At 52.5% G+C, this 16,092-nt stretch overlaps 1 protein-coding gene across 1 annotated transcript in view; it reads right to left on the bottom strand.

The window, feature by feature from the left end:
- Window positions 1–16,092, bottom strand: part of SEC16B (SEC16 homolog B, endoplasmic reticulum export factor) — an 89,486-nt gene that overhangs the window by 40,312 nt on the left and 33,082 nt on the right. Inside the window, exons 11-28 of the mRNA XM_033068079.1 lie at window positions 15,697–15,832; window positions 14,928–15,158; window positions 14,197–14,294; window positions 13,203–13,284; window positions 12,970–13,087; window positions 12,363–12,474; window positions 12,064–12,169; window positions 11,260–11,400; window positions 8,249–8,362; window positions 7,563–7,635; window positions 5,263–5,514; window positions 4,726–4,796; window positions 4,294–4,431; window positions 4,043–4,150; window positions 3,194–3,275; window positions 2,994–3,091; window positions 2,824–2,892; window positions 2,421–2,526 (exon numbers count right to left, since the gene is read on the bottom strand). Of these exons, the coding sequence (XP_032923970.1) occupies window positions 2,464–2,526; window positions 2,824–2,892; window positions 2,994–3,091; window positions 3,194–3,275; window positions 4,043–4,150; window positions 4,294–4,431; window positions 4,726–4,796; window positions 5,263–5,514; window positions 7,563–7,635; window positions 8,249–8,362; window positions 11,260–11,400; window positions 12,064–12,169; window positions 12,363–12,474; window positions 12,970–13,087; window positions 13,203–13,284; window positions 14,197–14,294; window positions 14,928–15,158; window positions 15,697–15,832 (2,092 nt within the window). The 3' untranslated portion in view covers window positions 2,421–2,463. The remainder of the gene's footprint in view (window positions 1–2,420; window positions 2,527–2,823; window positions 2,893–2,993; window positions 3,092–3,193; window positions 3,276–4,042; window positions 4,151–4,293; window positions 4,432–4,725; window positions 4,797–5,262; window positions 5,515–7,562; window positions 7,636–8,248; window positions 8,363–11,259; window positions 11,401–12,063; window positions 12,170–12,362; window positions 12,475–12,969; window positions 13,088–13,202; window positions 13,285–14,196; window positions 14,295–14,927; window positions 15,159–15,696; window positions 15,833–16,092) is intronic.

Here is a 16,092-nt window from a genome sequence, read left to right as displayed (position 1 = left end):
CCCCACAGGAAAAAATCAGCTCCTTCTGCCCTCCTAATCCAAGCACACAGCTGCCCTACCTCGATGCTTCCATGTATAGAAAGTAGCTAATGGAAAATCAACTTTCAACAAAGACGAGACAACCTCAGGGGTGGAACATGCCACAGACTCTCTTTTCTTAGCTCTTTAATTGATGTCAATACCCAACTCAGGTACAAAGTTAAGGCTGATTCAGCCTCTAAACTTTTCCATGACCCTTGATCTTGAAACGTCCAAATGTGGGATCAAGAGTGCAACAGGCAACCAAAGAATCTCCTGAACTCCACATGTTGGCTGCACACTGAGTCTAAGGGGATTTGCAGCACACTCTACTTCAGAAAAGTTTTGCTATTTGACTCCTTACAACCTCAGGGGGATGAAGTGTAGAGTCAGAGACCAAAAATCTTAGGAGTAAATCTAAAATCACAGGATTTATTTCTAAAATTGTTTGTCAGATCTGCAACTTTCACAAGCAAGGAGTCCCCTGTATTTATTTTTCCTCTGAAAATGAGACTGCCTGAGTAACAGGATAGACCATGTTCAGTCTGGGAAGAGCAGGATGTCCAAGACCTGAGGTGAGATTTACACACTCACATTCCTTAAAACCAACTCAAAAAGACTGTAGGGCAGCAAAAAGCCTCTGCCAAGCCAAAAAGCAACATCCTGACCCCCCAAAGAGCTGCCCAAATCATCCTCCAGCTGGGACTGAGGGACATAAAGGTGTGTGGGTGCACAGCTGCAGCACACAGAGCTGTGAGGACACCCAGCAACATGGGGGATTCTCCCCCTACACCCACAAAAGCAGAAACATCCCAGATTTAGGTCCCTATCCTCAGGAAACCCACTGGAATTGCGTGCTGCAGTCAGCCTGACTAACCCCAAAACAGCATCCCGGGCTCAGCCAGTCACTCCCAGCTCTGTGCTCCCGGGAGCCAAGCAGCCCTGGAAGAAGGGACAGCAAGGTGACGGTACCTGTATCTGCCCACGCAGGGGCCCTGAGTTCACGCCGGCCTTGATACCCTGATGTTATTAAAAGCCAGCAGGCCCTGCACTGCGGGCCTAGGGGAGTTAAAGCCAACCACACACTCACCCACCACTGCCAGCCCTCACAGCACCCTGCCGGGGCAGCTTGCACTCGCCCCACAGCCTGTCCCCAGCGGGCTCCAGCCCCACAGCCTGCCCCCAGCAGGGCCTGGACTCCAGCCTGGATCAATGGGGCACGAACCCCACACTCTGCCACAAGCGGCCACAACCCCACATCCCTTCACGAGGAGATCGCCGCCGCACAGCCCATCACAGGCACGTTTTAACCCCACGGTCCTTCAGACCGAGATCGAGACCCCACGACCTGCCACAGACAGGTTGCGGCCCCACTGCCCACCACAAAGATTGGCGGCCGCAGCTCCGAACTCGGCCCGTGAGGCGGCAGGTCACCGCCCGCCATAAGCCCGCCCTTCGAGCTCCAGAGCGGGCCACGCCCCCAGCCCACCTTCCGACGAATGGGCGGCTCGAAATCAGCATATATCACAGTGCGTGCTGGGAGCGCCGATGTCTCACCCTGACCTTTAGAAATCGTGTAAGCGAGGCGATATATACAGGCAACAGCGCTTTCGCAGGCGTCCGGGGGAAGCTCACTGCCGAGGCCACCCACGGGGTGCGCGTCACCCGCGCCCCGCCTCGGGGAAGGTCTGAGGGAAGGGCCGCCCGCGGCCCCAGCAGGGCCCCGCCCGCGACGGGCGGGTGAGCCACCAGCAAGGGGGGGCGCCGCGCGGGCCGGCCCGGGCAGGAGAAGCCGCGGCGGTTCCCTGCGGAGCCTCCCGGCGGATGCTCATGGCCCCGCGGTGCTTTGAGACAGACTCACGGCCGGCGCGCTGAGTCCAATGGGTGAGGTGGGGCAGCGCCCCATAACCCAATTCAGACTACTCTCCCCCGGACGCGTTTTTTCGCCCTCCTTACCTTCCCCAGACAGCCCAATGTTCCACTCCTACCCTTATTTATTGCTGACTTCAACATCCCAAACCTGGAGCCTTAAAGATCATAGCCTGAGTGAGTGAAGAGGTAATTGGGAGGGGAGTTCATTAGAATATCTATGTATAAATACCCAAATGTTAGCAAAGAAAGCTAAAAAGAAATATTGGACTGGACTTCAGGAACGACACATAAGGAGTGACAACAATGGCTTATACAAACCAGACTTAATTTTTGTGAAGGAGGAAAGTAGGGGCCTGGGTTCCCACCTGAGTGGCCAAACTGTTCACCCCTCCCCTAGCCTCACACCCCCCATTTATTGACTCTTAAACCCAGAAAACTCCCCCTTATTTTACAACACCCCCCACCAAACATGCCAAACCACTGCTACACCATCCAAAATAACCACAAGCACAATTTTAATTTTAAAAAACCTTTCTGTAATTGGTCTCTGCCATCCTCCACCCACCCACCACCTCACAGTGGGTTGGGGTAGCGATGCCGGGAAAGCAGCCTGGGTTGGGTGGGTCGGGCAGCAACCTATGAAAGACAGAGAGGTGGTGTAAGTAATGGGCCGTACTCCAAAATGTTGATTTCCCATCATCAGGATGTAACCACAAGCATCCTCCCTACATTTTGTTCATCTATCACACCCTCCCATCGATTTACTCATTTAAAAACCCTTATTCCCAGGACTGGTATCACCTAAACCCCCCCTGCCCATAGCAGATCACGATGAAAGCTGGCACCACCCCAAAATCCAGGAGACACCTCCTTCCCAAATCAGGAGCCACCCTCAGCCCATGCAGCACCACCGCCTCGGGAAAATGCTCTCACCTGAGAGACCTGGGCAGGGTTGAAAAGAGGAATTGAAGCCAATGGTGGGAGAGGTCCAGGGTAGCCAGTCTGGAAGGACAGAAGAGAGAGGAACTTAACAGACACCCTGAGCAGAGAGGTGTCCTGGACACCCCTCGCAGACATGGATAACACTTCCCTCCTCTCCTCACCTGCTGTCCTGCTGACTGCCTTCCCTCCTTCTCCCACGAGCCTTTCACATCTGCAGACACTTGACTAACAGCAAAGGTATTTTCACCCTGCATTCCTCCTAGGACCAGCAACCAAAAACAAAAGCCAACTTCATTTTAAGAGGAGAAACTTGTAAAAGGCTGATGGAGGAGAGACGTGAGGGGAACCATGCAGTACTTACCAGGATTTCTGGAGAGCGGCTGAGCCAAAGGGTTTGTCCCAGCTGCAAGAGGGGCAATGGGTGGGGATGGTGACGTCCACTCCTGAAATCACATCCACTCATTTTGAGCAGAAACTCTTTGAGTTGGGAGAAGCAGCTACCACACTAGGCTTTTGGGGTACACATTCTGCACCTGTCCTGCTGCAGAGGCACCCCAAGAGCTGCAGGAAACACAGCTAAGGAGGGGCTACAGGGTCAGGGCAAGCAATTCCGGCACAAAGCTAATCCAGCCTGAGGGTTCAAAATTAGGCAGGAGGCTGGAACCAAGCCAGGTCCATGGGTCCCCCTTCTGTTCTTCATTTCCTGCTGGTTTTAAAAGAACATCCCAACGTTTTTTGCTCTGGGACTGTCAGTCATTCTCTACCTGGAAGAAACTTCTAGGGGAGATTCTTGCTCCAAGCCCCACCATGAGGGATGTGACACCCTCAGGAGCTGGCTAGGTCTGGGATAATCACGCATGGCTGCTTTCCCCTCACTGCTGCACTTCCAATTAAAGAGGTTTTCCCTTCCCTGCATCTCCTAAAACCTGTCAGAGTAGTTCTGCTCCAGCGGAGGGCAAGTGATCCCCATAGAGTTTGCCAAGGGCTTGGATGATCTCATGGATCAAAGAGCCTATATGAATTTACAGTTATTATTAACTAAGGATTCACTTCCAGGGGGCTCCTAGTCCCGCTCTGTCCCCCCACAGAATGACTATGGCCCCTGCACGAGGACAGAGGGAGAAATAGTGGGTGATGGGGAGATGTGTCACCCATTCTCACAGCTGCACCCGGCATGTCACCAGGGACAGGACGGCTTTTTGTCCCCTACCTGTGATCCTGATGTGGGAGAGTCTGAGTCTGTCTCAGACTCAGCTTTGGGAGAAGCTTCCTTGGTGGGTTTCGACCGAAACCAGCCAAACCACCTGAATCCAGAGCTCTGGGAAATGGAGGAAAAGAGTTGAAAGGGGTGGATGCCAAGGTGCTTCTGCTGCCTGCTGGGAGTGGGCACCATTTTTCCAGGGGCAGGGCTGGACAGGCAAGCTCAATGCATGAAGCTCATGATGGCTCTGGCATGCTCACCTTGTCCTCCTCGGGCTTCGTGGCCTCTGCCCACTCTCCGGCAGTGTCCTCATCTGCACTGTCCAAGGAGGGCCGGCTGTCCCCCAGGGACACAGTGGATGTCTCAGAGACAGTCCGAATCCTGGTCGGTAACTCCTCCTGCCATCACACATGGAAGCTGCCATGTGCTGTTCCCACAGGAGCTGTGCTGAGCATGGTCAGAGTCCCCCTGGGACTGCTCCACACGCAGATTATTGGAAAGCATCCCTAGGGACCCCTACATGCCTTACACAGCAAGAGCACCTGCAGCAGGGCACAGTTTTCACCCAAGGGAACAATGGCACAATGATGAGGGGATTCCATGTGAGTTCAGTGCATGGAAGGATGGATCAACATGTCCCAGATCCAGCCAGAACCCTCAATAAGATGGTTTCTCTGGCCTCTCTGACTCACCTGCTCTGTGGGGAGGACTGGCTGCACCCCTCCAGGGGACAGCCTGGCATTCCAGGGCTCCCCAGCTTCTCCTGTGGAGCAGAGGGAAGGACACAGTCAATGTTTGATCTGTGGAACTATGGATTTATCCATCAGAGGTATTTCCAGAGCTTCTACCATGCCCCTCTCTAGAGCACAGCCATCCACATGGTGGCCAAGTTGTTTCCCAAAAGATGCAAAAAGCCATTCTGGTCCCTGTCCCTGCCACCACCAGGAGTAAGTGGCGAGGCTGAACTGGTGCATCTCAAAGGCAACTTCTAAGGAAGAAATTCCTTGCAGTGAGAGTGGTGAGGTCCTGGCACAGGTTGCCCAGAGAAGCTGCAGCTGTCCCATCTCTGGAAGTGTCCAAGGTCAGGTTGGATGGGACTTGGAGCCACCTGGTGTAGCGGAAGGTGTCCCTGCCCGTGGCATGAGGCTGGAACTAGATGATCTTCAACATCCTTTCCCAACACAAACCATTCTGCGATTTTTGCAGGGAAACAAGGCTGCAGCACTTACCTGCTGGCAGCACTGGCTGTGGAGGGGGCTCAGCAACATCCTCTCCCAGAGGGCCATGTGTCCCTTGGCCGAGCACAGGGTGCTGCAGGTCTCTCCCAACGCTGGGCAGTGGTGATGCCACGACCTGAGCAGGTGCTGGGGACCTGAGGGACACATCCTCCTGGGTGCTCGGTACCTGGGGTGGCACAGGCTCAAACCACTGGTCATACTGGTAGTCTTCACTCTGGGAAATCTCATCACCAGGCTCTTCATCTGCAAGAAAATCCCACACCTCAGGAGTTTAAAATGTTTGTAATGCTCATAATTCTATCTGGCTGTTGCACAGATTTCTCCCCTTTTCCACTACATTTCAGCAGGAGCTGTGGGAGTGAGGAAAGACTCCAGGAACCACACAAGGGAGAAAGTAGGACACAGGAAGGCAACAGCAACCTTCCATAGGTTTCAAGGAAGGTGGGCTGGGAAAGACTGGGGGAAATTTATTTTAAATCCTGGGAATGTACCTGAGGTTATAAATGAACTCAGAAGGGGAATGCTATGGAAGCAAAGAGCCCACGAACAGCATGCACCAGCAGCTCAAAGGAGTCTGAGGTCTCCAGCCTTTTCCCACACTCCTGCTGCACACCCTGAGCAGGAAAGATTCATCAGGTAGCCTTCATTCCTGTTCCACAGCAGCACCCACAGATGAGTTCCTTGCTTTAGGCAGATTTATTCAGGGTTGGGATTTTTTTATTTGAAAGGCAAGTTGAGCAAGCAGGATTTGTTTTATTTAACACACACATTGGTCCCAGGAGTGTGTCCTGCTTATTCCAGCTCAGCAGCCTCCTGCCAGAAACATTGGGCACTGGGAAATTTCTCTCCCAGTGCTGCAAGACACGGCAAGCAGAACCCAGATCCCATAGGGAAGGATTATGGCACCTCTTGATGCAGTGCTATCAAACCCTTTGCTTTGCTGCCAGCATCCCCTCCAGCCCACTCAGGATTGGCTTCACACCCATGAGCTGCTCCCACATGGCCTGGAGATGCTCAAGATCCACAAGGATGAAGATGGATGCTCAAACTCATGCTGCCTGGCAAGTTCAGCTGGTCCTCCTCCTCAGGGAGGACCATGTGGGTCCCAGACTGGCACCTGATTTGGGCTTTGTCTTTCCAAGCAGGATGGATTCAGCACCAAGCCAGCTTCCTCTGCATGCAGATCCCTCAGGTGGCGGCTCTGGATGGCCTTCACAATGAGCAAAAGAGCCAAGCATAGGGAAGATGAGCTGTGGAGACCACATGGAGCAGACCTGGCTGCCCAGAGAAGCCAAGCTAATGGGATCATCATATCTGCAACTTCCTTCCAGGGAAGGAAGACCATAGACTCAGCCCTGATTGCAGCAGTAGGCAATCAGGATTGATGATCCTTTTTACTGCCTGGGAGAGCTCTTTGAAAAGGAATTTGGCAGAAGCAGGCAAAGCTGATAGGAAGAAATGGCTTGAAGGAATTAGTTGTGTTTCATCCTGTCTGCACCAGCCTCTGCTTTCCACACTTCAGTACCAGCACTCCCAGTAGAAAGCCAGATCCAAGCACCTGGGTACTGTGTAGGAGTGTCCTGCTGATGGAGGTGGATGTGAAGCAACACCTGCCCCCAACTTCTCAGTGGGACATCCCAATGGATGCCTGCCCAGCTGGGAAAGAAAAGCTTCCCTTGACACCAGCAAATGGTTGTGTCCCTCATCGATGTCTCTGGACCCTCTGATGGGTTGGCACAGGAGGGGACTCTTGGGGTCACCAAAGGGTGAAGCAAAGGGATCAAAGAGGCAGCAGGGAAGGAGAAATGCTGGGTCTTCAACAACAGGCATCCTGCAGCCTGGCACGCAGCAGGATGAGCTCCCTCCTGAATCCTTTGCTCTGCAAGTGTGAAATCCCTTTAGTTCAGCTCCAGTTTGCACCCTCAGAGGACTGCCTGAGAATGGGACCATCTCCCCTGAGGCTCAGAGCTGGGAGGCTCATCCAGCACCCACCCCCAGCTCCTCTTCTCCTCCCACAGCACCCACAGGGACCCCGAAGCTGTCGTAATTAGGCCCAATTACTCAGACTTTGTATGAGGACAGGAGCATTGAGCTCTCACTTTGCAGCCCATGCCTGACGGATTCATCCAGGCAGGATCAGCCTTTGGGCTCTGGGGGGATGCAAGGAGCAAGAAGTTGCTGCTGGTAAAAACTCCAGGGATTGGGAAGCTGCTTCCGAGCCCACGGCAACACAATTCCACGCAGGGAGGGCCCACTGGGGACACCACAAGCTGCTGCTTTGTTTTATTTACCTGCTGCTGGTAGAACGGCACAGGGCAGCTCCAGATGAGTGGGTGCCACCTCTGGAGGAAGATCATCTTCCACCTGCAGAGGGAAAACACGGTAAAATGGATAGGAAAACGGATGGCACAGGACAAAGACTAAGGAAACCAGGAAGCCAATGCAAAGGAAAGTGGGTCTGGGGCTCGCAGCCCACCCCAGGCTGCAGCAGAAACCCACACCAGCACGGGCACAGCTCTTTTCCAGTAAGTGAGGGCAGGTAGGAAGGGAAACGAGACAGAAAAGGCCACAAAACCAAAAGCAGAGATGAAATCTGAATGAAGAGCCTTAATCCAAGCATCAGACCATAGTTAAAAGACCCAAGATTACACCCACAAGGTGACAACCCACCAGTGGCCTCTGCAATGTCCTCCCTGCAAAGGGAGACAATCACTCACCCACCAGCCTCTGCCTGCCCTCCTTGAGCCAAAACAAGGAGAGTTTTGCCCTCTGTGAAGCTCTGCAGCCCTCAGGCACTGCAAGCCCCTTGCTCCCACTGAATCTGCAGGTCCCAGAACAGAGACCACATCTCAGAGCTCACAAGCCAAAGAACAACAGCTTTTGAACCTCCATCTCCTCAGATTCAAGGAAGAGGATGCTCCTGCAGACAAACCACAGTACAGAGCAGCTGTCCCACTGCATCCTCGCTCCTCCTTACCTCAAACTCCCAGCAGCAGGCTCGGAGCTGCTCCAGCCAGTCAGGCTCCAGCACCTGGTCCTGCTCCGGCATCTCCAGGAGCAGAGGGTCGGAGAGCTTCAGCCGCTCTGCCAGCTGCAGGGCCAGGGGGACAGCAGGGATTATCACACACGTCAGATCCACAGGGATCTACACACAGCTGAGCACATGGGCTCAGGAAACAGCAGCACTTCATAACACGGAGGTTAAACAACACCAGCCTCTTCTGCAGGATTTATTCCCTCACCCACACCACCACAGAGGTGGCAGCCCATCCCATGCCCTACAGTCTCAGCAGGGCTGGCTCAGCACCTCCACAGAGATGCCAAAATACTGTGTCAAAGATGCTCCCCACATCAAAGAGACAGGCAGCTATCACCATCCTTTTTCCCCACTGAGGAAAATGAATGGCTTTAATCCCCACTAACAGCCATCCTGGGGCACTGACAGGTTTGCAGGACACCTCACCAGGAGCCCTGGAAAGAGCCCAGCTCCCAGGGCAGTTCATCAGCTCCTCACCTACTCCTTGAGGATGGATGGGAGCTAGTGTTTGTCTGATCTGCATTTTCAAATCTCTGAGATTTCACAGCCTCCCAGGCTTGTCCTGATGCTTGACATCCTTACAGCTAAAGAATATTTTCTTAATATCTAAGTGAAATCTTCCCTACTGCAAATTAAGCCTCTCTATCCTTGCTCCCATGGAAGCTCTGAGAGGAACCAGGCATACCCCACGAGCAGCCTCTTGTGCACTGAAGGGCTATTATCACATCCCTCATACCCCTTTCTCCCTCACCATATCTTCCCTAGAAGAAATAACCCTCAGGCCTTCCTCAGAGGTCCCCTCAATCTCTTATCACCCCAGCTCTCCACTCCCACACTCACTCCAATTTAACACTGTCTCCACATGCAGCAGCCCAAACAGGCCCCAGCCAAGACCCCTGAGACCCCAGCACAGGAGGATTATCACATCCTTGTCTCAGATACGCCAGTTGTACTCTCACAACCCAGAATAACATTATAACATTGGTAGGTGTTTTTTCCTTTTGTAACAGCATTCTGTTATGCTGCTGCTTAGTATTTTTTCCATGCTCCACTACCTCCCCCATGTCCCTCTCTGCAGTATTGCTGCTATGTGTTTAATTTCTCCTGCAGAAGAGGGGTCTGTGCTGCCCTGGCTGCAGCCATCTTGGTGACATGGGGCTCCAGCTCCCATTAAAGGAGCAAGAGGCTCTTCTGGGGTGACCCAGGAGTCCAGGGTGAGATGTAGGGCTCCCTGCCGAGCTAATTCCCTGTCTGAAGAACTTGTTTAGACAAGGATCCAGTTTTAAGACAGCTGGGTGAGGGGAGATGGCACCACTCTTCATCCACATCTTGACTGAATTTTCTGTCAGTGATATCAGCCCACCAGCTCCCTGATCTACTGGAAGATGTCCCCTGTGGCAGGGGAGTTGGAACTAGATGATCTTTAAGGTCCCTTCCAACCCAAGGTCCCTTCCAAACTATTCTAGGGTTATTGGGGATTTCTCAAGTTTCCCCTAGCTACTTCATGCTCCCTTATCTTCAATGCTTTGCTAGAAGGATGCCACCTTGAGGGCCACCAAAAGCCACCCAGAGTTGATTTTGCACCTCAGCCACCCTCCACAGCCACACAAGACTCAGGTATTCCTTCCTGCACTAGCAGCTATTTCATTCTATTCCTGAACTTTAAAAAAAATCAAACTCTAAACCAGCACAGATCACACTTTCCAGCTCTGTGAGTTTACAGCAAGACAGGACTTGCACAGCTGGACCCCAGCTTAGGACTGGGAATGGCCACAAGAGCAAAGTAACCCAGCAGCCAGCCAGGAGCCTGCACTACCTACAGACACACTGTCCCATCTCTTTACAAAGACACCTATGCTCATCCTAAATCAACCACAGGAAAAAGGAAATTATAAGCATGATTACTCCTAAACGGGAGGAATGTTTAATCCAAAAGCTAATGTGCACTTTGATCCAGTATTAATGAACCAGCACCTGGTTGTGTATCGTCCCCAGCTTCAAAAGAGGGGAAGTCTTAATCAAACACTAATGTGTATCATAATTTGTAACACATTCTAGAACATCAAAGACAAGAGTATCTATGAGTGCACTAGTTTTTCAGATGAAAGTGTTTTCTCCCAGGAGAAGCATTATCCCCAGCAGAATGGGGGATCTGAGAGGCTGTTAGACAATATACAGACTTCGATGATGGGGTGAGGAAGCAGCGGCAGACAAATTTTGGGTGAACTCAGCTGCACCCACTTCAGACAGGCATCTTTCTGCCCCTCACCTCACAGCACCATGGCTTTAGCGCCTTGCATAGAACCACAGAATGGTTTGGGGTTGGAAGGGACCTTAAAGCTCATCTTGTTCCAACCCCCCCGCCATTTGCAGGGATACTTTCCACTAGGCCAGGTTGCTCGAAGCCCCATCCAATCTGGTCCTAAAGGCTGGAGAAAGGTGACAAGCAGCCTCAGCACTGCCCTGGTCTTATGTGAGCTCTACCTTCCTGCAGGACCTGGGACACTTGGCCTTGCCCCTCTCTACCCCAGCCCCTTGCTCAAGAAGTAGAGAGGCTGCGCTGGGTGCTACAAGATGGGCCACACTCCCTCTCAGTGTCACCCCAGAACACACCCCTCAGGAGGTAAAGAGAATTGTAGAAGATGTGCTGGAGGGGAAATGTGCATTTAAACTTCACTTCTTAAGTCTGTGACATTTAGAAGTTCAGAAAACCCCTCCAGACTTAGAAACATCCTTTGTTTCCAAATAACCCCGCTCCTACTTGGCAGTCAACATAATACCTTTGTTTTTTACCTCAAATCCATGGGGATTAGAAACCTTGTGGAAGAGATGGCTTTGCTGTACTTGGCAGCAAACCCTGGGGGGTTGCTCAGAGCTGCCAATCACTCCCAGCTCAGCAGGTGCTGAGCGGGTATCACGCCCTGGCCGCGATGCAGGAGGTCCAGACTCACCCTCACCACTTGCCGGGCCAGGACGGGGTGTGCGGCCGGGTCCTGGCGCAGGAGCACGGTGGAGATGTGCTCACAGTACTGCAGGGCCTGGGCTGGCAGCCCGTGGTCAGCCAGGCGGGAGGCATAGAGCAGCTTGTACACCTTGGGAGAGGGAAAGAGAGCAGCTGTGGGTGGGAGCAGGGAGACAGAAAAGTCTGTGGGTGCTCTGTGCCATGGCACATCACCCCAGCATGACTCAGAGCTCCCTGGATCATGCACCCAGAGATCACTTGCAACTTGGGGCCACTTCCACCCATCCCCATGGAGGCATCCATGTCCCCCTCCCTTGAACTAGGCAGGGAAGAGCACAGCAGCTTCATAGAATTCTAGAATGATTTGAGTTGGAAGGGACTTCAAAGCTTATCCACTTCCAACCCCTTTCCAAAGCCAGGGACACCTCCTACTAGATCAGGTTGCTCCAAGCCCCATCCAGCCTGGCCTTGAACACTTCCAGGGATGTATCCATCCAAATCCATAGCACCCAAGGCAGCAACAGCTGGGTGCTGCTTTGCAAGAGGGAAACCGCACCTGTTACCCAGAGAGCAGGAAGGCAATGAGAGCTGAGCAAGCACTGATCAGACACACTGTGCACCCCAAAATCTGTCCTGCATGCGTCCCTTGGCCAAGGCAACCTTCCCGTCATTCCCAAAGCCCAGTAAGGGGACAAGCCTCAGGAACAGCTTGAATTCCAGGCTTCAGGGAGATGGGTGCATGTTTTGGGGCAAGTCTGAGCTACTCCAAGATGTAGTTGAGTATATCCACTACCTGGAAGGGGAGCAGGAAGGATTCGGGCTGGCGTAGCTGCTGGCAGTACTCGAAGATTTCCATCCTCTGGATGGCCTCTGTCCTGGCAAACTGGGAAAACGCCTGGCTGCAGAGGAGAGGGGCGGGGTCAGCAAGCAGGGCCAGAGCTCCCTCTCCAAACAGCCCCACGCAGAGCGCACATTAGCAGCGGGAAAAACCCCAACCAGGAATTGCTTTTGTGTAAAAGTGAGATCCCAGGGATGGGGGAAACGTGGGACAGGTGACTCTGGCAAGAACCCCAGCCTCCAGTGCTTGCTCACCGGTGGCTGCTGCCCAGCAGGGCCATGCGATCCGCCTTTGCTCCAAAGTAACCAAAAGGAATATCTGCCATCAGGTAGCAGAAATGAGCTGCTTCGACTGCTCCCTTGCTGGCTGGATGGGAGATAAAAGACAAACAATTAGACATCGCCACATGGTCAGCTTTGTTTGGTGGCCCTCAGGCTCACACAAAAACGCTTACTTTCCTGCCCACACAGACCCTGATCCCTCTCTTGTCCCTGTTTTTTGTCTCTTTTCCCCAGCTGCTGCTTTTTGTTTCAGGAGGTTTCAATTCAATGGTAGAACTGGGTAAGCCTGAGCAGGGACAGCTCCAACTATTGCAGGGTGCCAGTATTGGCATAAAATCCCACCACTGGGAGCAAGGCTTAGTCCCTGCAGTACCTACACCTTCCAAGGGCCCACCTGCTCCAGAGCAGCTAATGGATGTGCCTGCCCCTGATTCATCTGAGGATCCATTGGCATCTCATCTCTTCCACCACACAGGCACTGCAGCTCCAGGGGTACAGGCACAACCGTCTCAGTGTGGACATGCATGGTGACATTGCAGTGCCTGCCCTGTTACGGCTGCTCCCACTGATCTCAGCTCACCCAGAGAATCTCCCATGGTGACAATGGCTCGGTGGTTCAGCTCCGTGTCTCCAACCTTGTTGGACAATATCACAGCCAGGTGGGGCCTCCAGTCACCCCATGTGGCATCCCCACAGCACTGGAGGGAGAGGAGGAGGGCAAAGGTGAGCAGAGATGGTCACCAAAAGGTGGGTGTCACAAGCAGGTGACAGCACTGGGGAACACATGCTAGGGCCAGCCTCTTGCTCACGGACCAGTGCTGCCTGAGGGATCCTTCCTGACATGAGCTGGAAGAGGGTCTGCAGTGGGTCGTTGGTGGCAAGCGTGCTGGTAAACCTGTGAGGAGACAGCAGAGAAGGGCTGCACCCCAGGACCCCAAACCTTAATTCACCTCCCAAAGCACATCCCAAATGCCCCAGGAAACTGATGTCATGAGGGGCTTCTCAGAGAATCCAAGAATGAATTGAGTTGGAAGGCACGTTCTACTCTAACCCTCCTTCCATAGGCAGGGACACCTTCTGCTCCAAGCCCAGTCCAACCTGCCCTTGGATACTTCCAGAGATGGGGCAGTCACAGCTTCTCTGGACAACCTGTGCCAGGGCCTCACCACCCACAAGGGAAGAATTTCTTTCCAACATCTAACCTAAATCTACCCTCCTTCAGCTCAAGCCATTCCTCCCTGCCCTATACTCCATGCCCTTGTAAATAAGAGACAGAGAGGATCATCAACCTCTGGGGACGATGGTCTGTATTATCTTCAGAGAAGGCAGGTCTCCAGGACAACACTGCATAAAACCTCCTTAAAAGGATTTGGGTTCCACAAGACAGAAAATTTCTGCTTAACTCTCCCTGAAGGGATCAACCCAATCCAGAATAAGTACATTAAATTCCACCTGAAAATGCTCATACAAGTGGGATAACAGCTGGGAGTAGGCTGAATCACAGTGAGGAAGGCTCAGCTCCCCCTGCCCCATGGCTGTCTTTGCTATGGCCGCATGGGCAAAGCCAAAGACTCAGAATAAATTAACACTCCATTTCCAGAGAATGGCTTTCCTCCTGCTTTCCAGCCCCCCACTTGTTTTCCCCTGTCCACTGGGAAACCTGAAAGACTCAGGCCTGTTTGGATGGATGCTCTTTGTCCCCTTTGTCCCCTCTGGAAAGGCTTCCAGTTCAGGGGGCACTGAAGGGATAGCAGGCTTGGAAAGCCAGCCATGAAACCTCCTTCCTTGCTTTACTTCTCCAACTTACCCGGTGAGGACCCAGCTGTACGTCCGAGCGTCCATCTTGCTAGAGAGGAACAGGGCATGGCCCCACAGCTGGTTTCTCATGGCCCAGACCAGAGCATCCTGCAGTTGAGGGGCAGAAGAAATACTGTTTGCACCAACTCTGCTTCCCCGCCTCCTCCACTTCCCCAGCTCAGGGAAGAGTCCCAATAACTGCTCTCCAAAATTCTCTTCCATGTTCATATCTCCTCCAGGTTCCTTTGTCTTTCTACCTTGAAAATTTACAAGAACTTGGACATTCAAAGCAATGTTGTGTCCCCTAGATTTCCAGGTCTGTGCTGCCTATTAGCTCTCAATGCCATGGGATCCCAGTCTGGGCACCCAAGCTGCAACCCTCCTTTCTTCTCCTTGTGCCTTAAGTATCCTGTGAGATTACATAGCTGCAAATGAGTTTGGAACAAGATGAGTTTAAGGTCCCTTTTAAAGCAAACCATTCTAGGACTCTATGAAACTAAATGTGGTACAAGTACTGGTAAAAATCTCTGCATCTCATCTTCACTTGGGACCCCCTCCCAGTTCCCAGTGGTGGAAAATCACCACCATAAGCCCTGTTGTACAAACACAGCTTGGAGAGTTGATCCCACAACCACAAGTCACTTCTTGACCACCCCTTCCTTTTAAAACCTGCCAGAAGAGGCCAACAGGTCCAAGAAAAAAACCTTCAGCCCCAAGTCCTGGATCCCACTCACCACTTACTTTCTTCCTGCCGTAGTAGAGGAGCTTGGTGAACTTCTCCACAATCTGTGCCTGTGTCTCCACGATGGGAGGGACCTCCCCGGTGATGAGGTCCATTGTGCCCGGCTGGCGCGATGCCCACTCATCGTCCATCAGGCCCATCAGGGTGGCTGCAGGGCCCTGCCTCTTGTACTTGTCTTGGCACCTGCAGTCCTGCATCAGCAGCTCAGCCGCATCCGAGCCCACCATGGACTGGGAAAGGGAAGGAAGGAGGTACGTGGAGACTGCCCCATGAGCAAAGGCTGATGGCACTTCCAGTCTGCCCCCTCCTTACATCTGCATCCTTGTCCCAGCACATCCCCCCAGGACCAGCTTTGGCCACCAGCACACGGGTTTGGAAGGAAAAGGACTCAGCACAATTAGCAAGACCTTTACAACATTCCCTCTGGTGACCTTATCCACCTGCTTCCAACAAGCAGCTATCAACTGGATTGGGTGGATTTCAGTGGATTCAGGGAATGGCCTCCTTTTAAGCACAAGTGCTGGTTCCTCGATGGAGGTGGCACCATTGGGCTGTTGTTAGTTCCCAAGAAAAAAAACAATCACAGAGAAGGATTTGCTCCAAATATCCAGGCAGCATCAAACTGAGGCATAGTGGTATGGAAATCAGATCCTCTTTAGGTACACCTCTTCCCCACAAAAATAGCAACTGGATCAAGACACCTAAGGGACATATTACTTGTCTCATTTCCAAGATCAAAATGGTCATCCCCTTCCATGGGATACCTACCCCATTCTGTCGGCAGAGGAGGACCAGGAGTTTCCAGAGGAGAGAAGAATCTCTGCCCCTCTGTGTTGAGAGATCACAGCCTGTGGTTATCTTCTGCTGGCAAAATGTCATCACATCCACCTTGTGCAGATCTTCCCTAAAGCAGCAGAAAGAAGCATCAAAGAAACCCAAGGCAAAGCAATCTAGGCTATCATTCATGCTCAGTCCCCAGGTTCACTGATGGGGATGCCAAAGATTCCAAGCAAGATCTGGAGGAAAGAAGATTCCCAGTACCAGTGACTACTTTTAAATTCAAACACACTCAAATTTATTGTGACTCTTAGCAGATCTCTGTGTTTCAGGGATGCAAAGTGCAGTTCAAATCCACTCTTTGCCCTCCTGATATTTTCCTCCTTC

This window comes from Catharus ustulatus, chromosome 9, assembly GCF_009819885.2.
Source record: "Catharus ustulatus isolate bCatUst1 chromosome 9, bCatUst1.pri.v2, whole genome shotgun sequence".
NCBI lineage: Eukaryota > Metazoa > Chordata > Aves > Passeriformes > Turdidae > Catharus > Catharus ustulatus.
The sequence above is the reverse complement of the archived record's forward strand: the minus strand, read 5'-3'. Positions and strand labels throughout refer to the sequence as shown.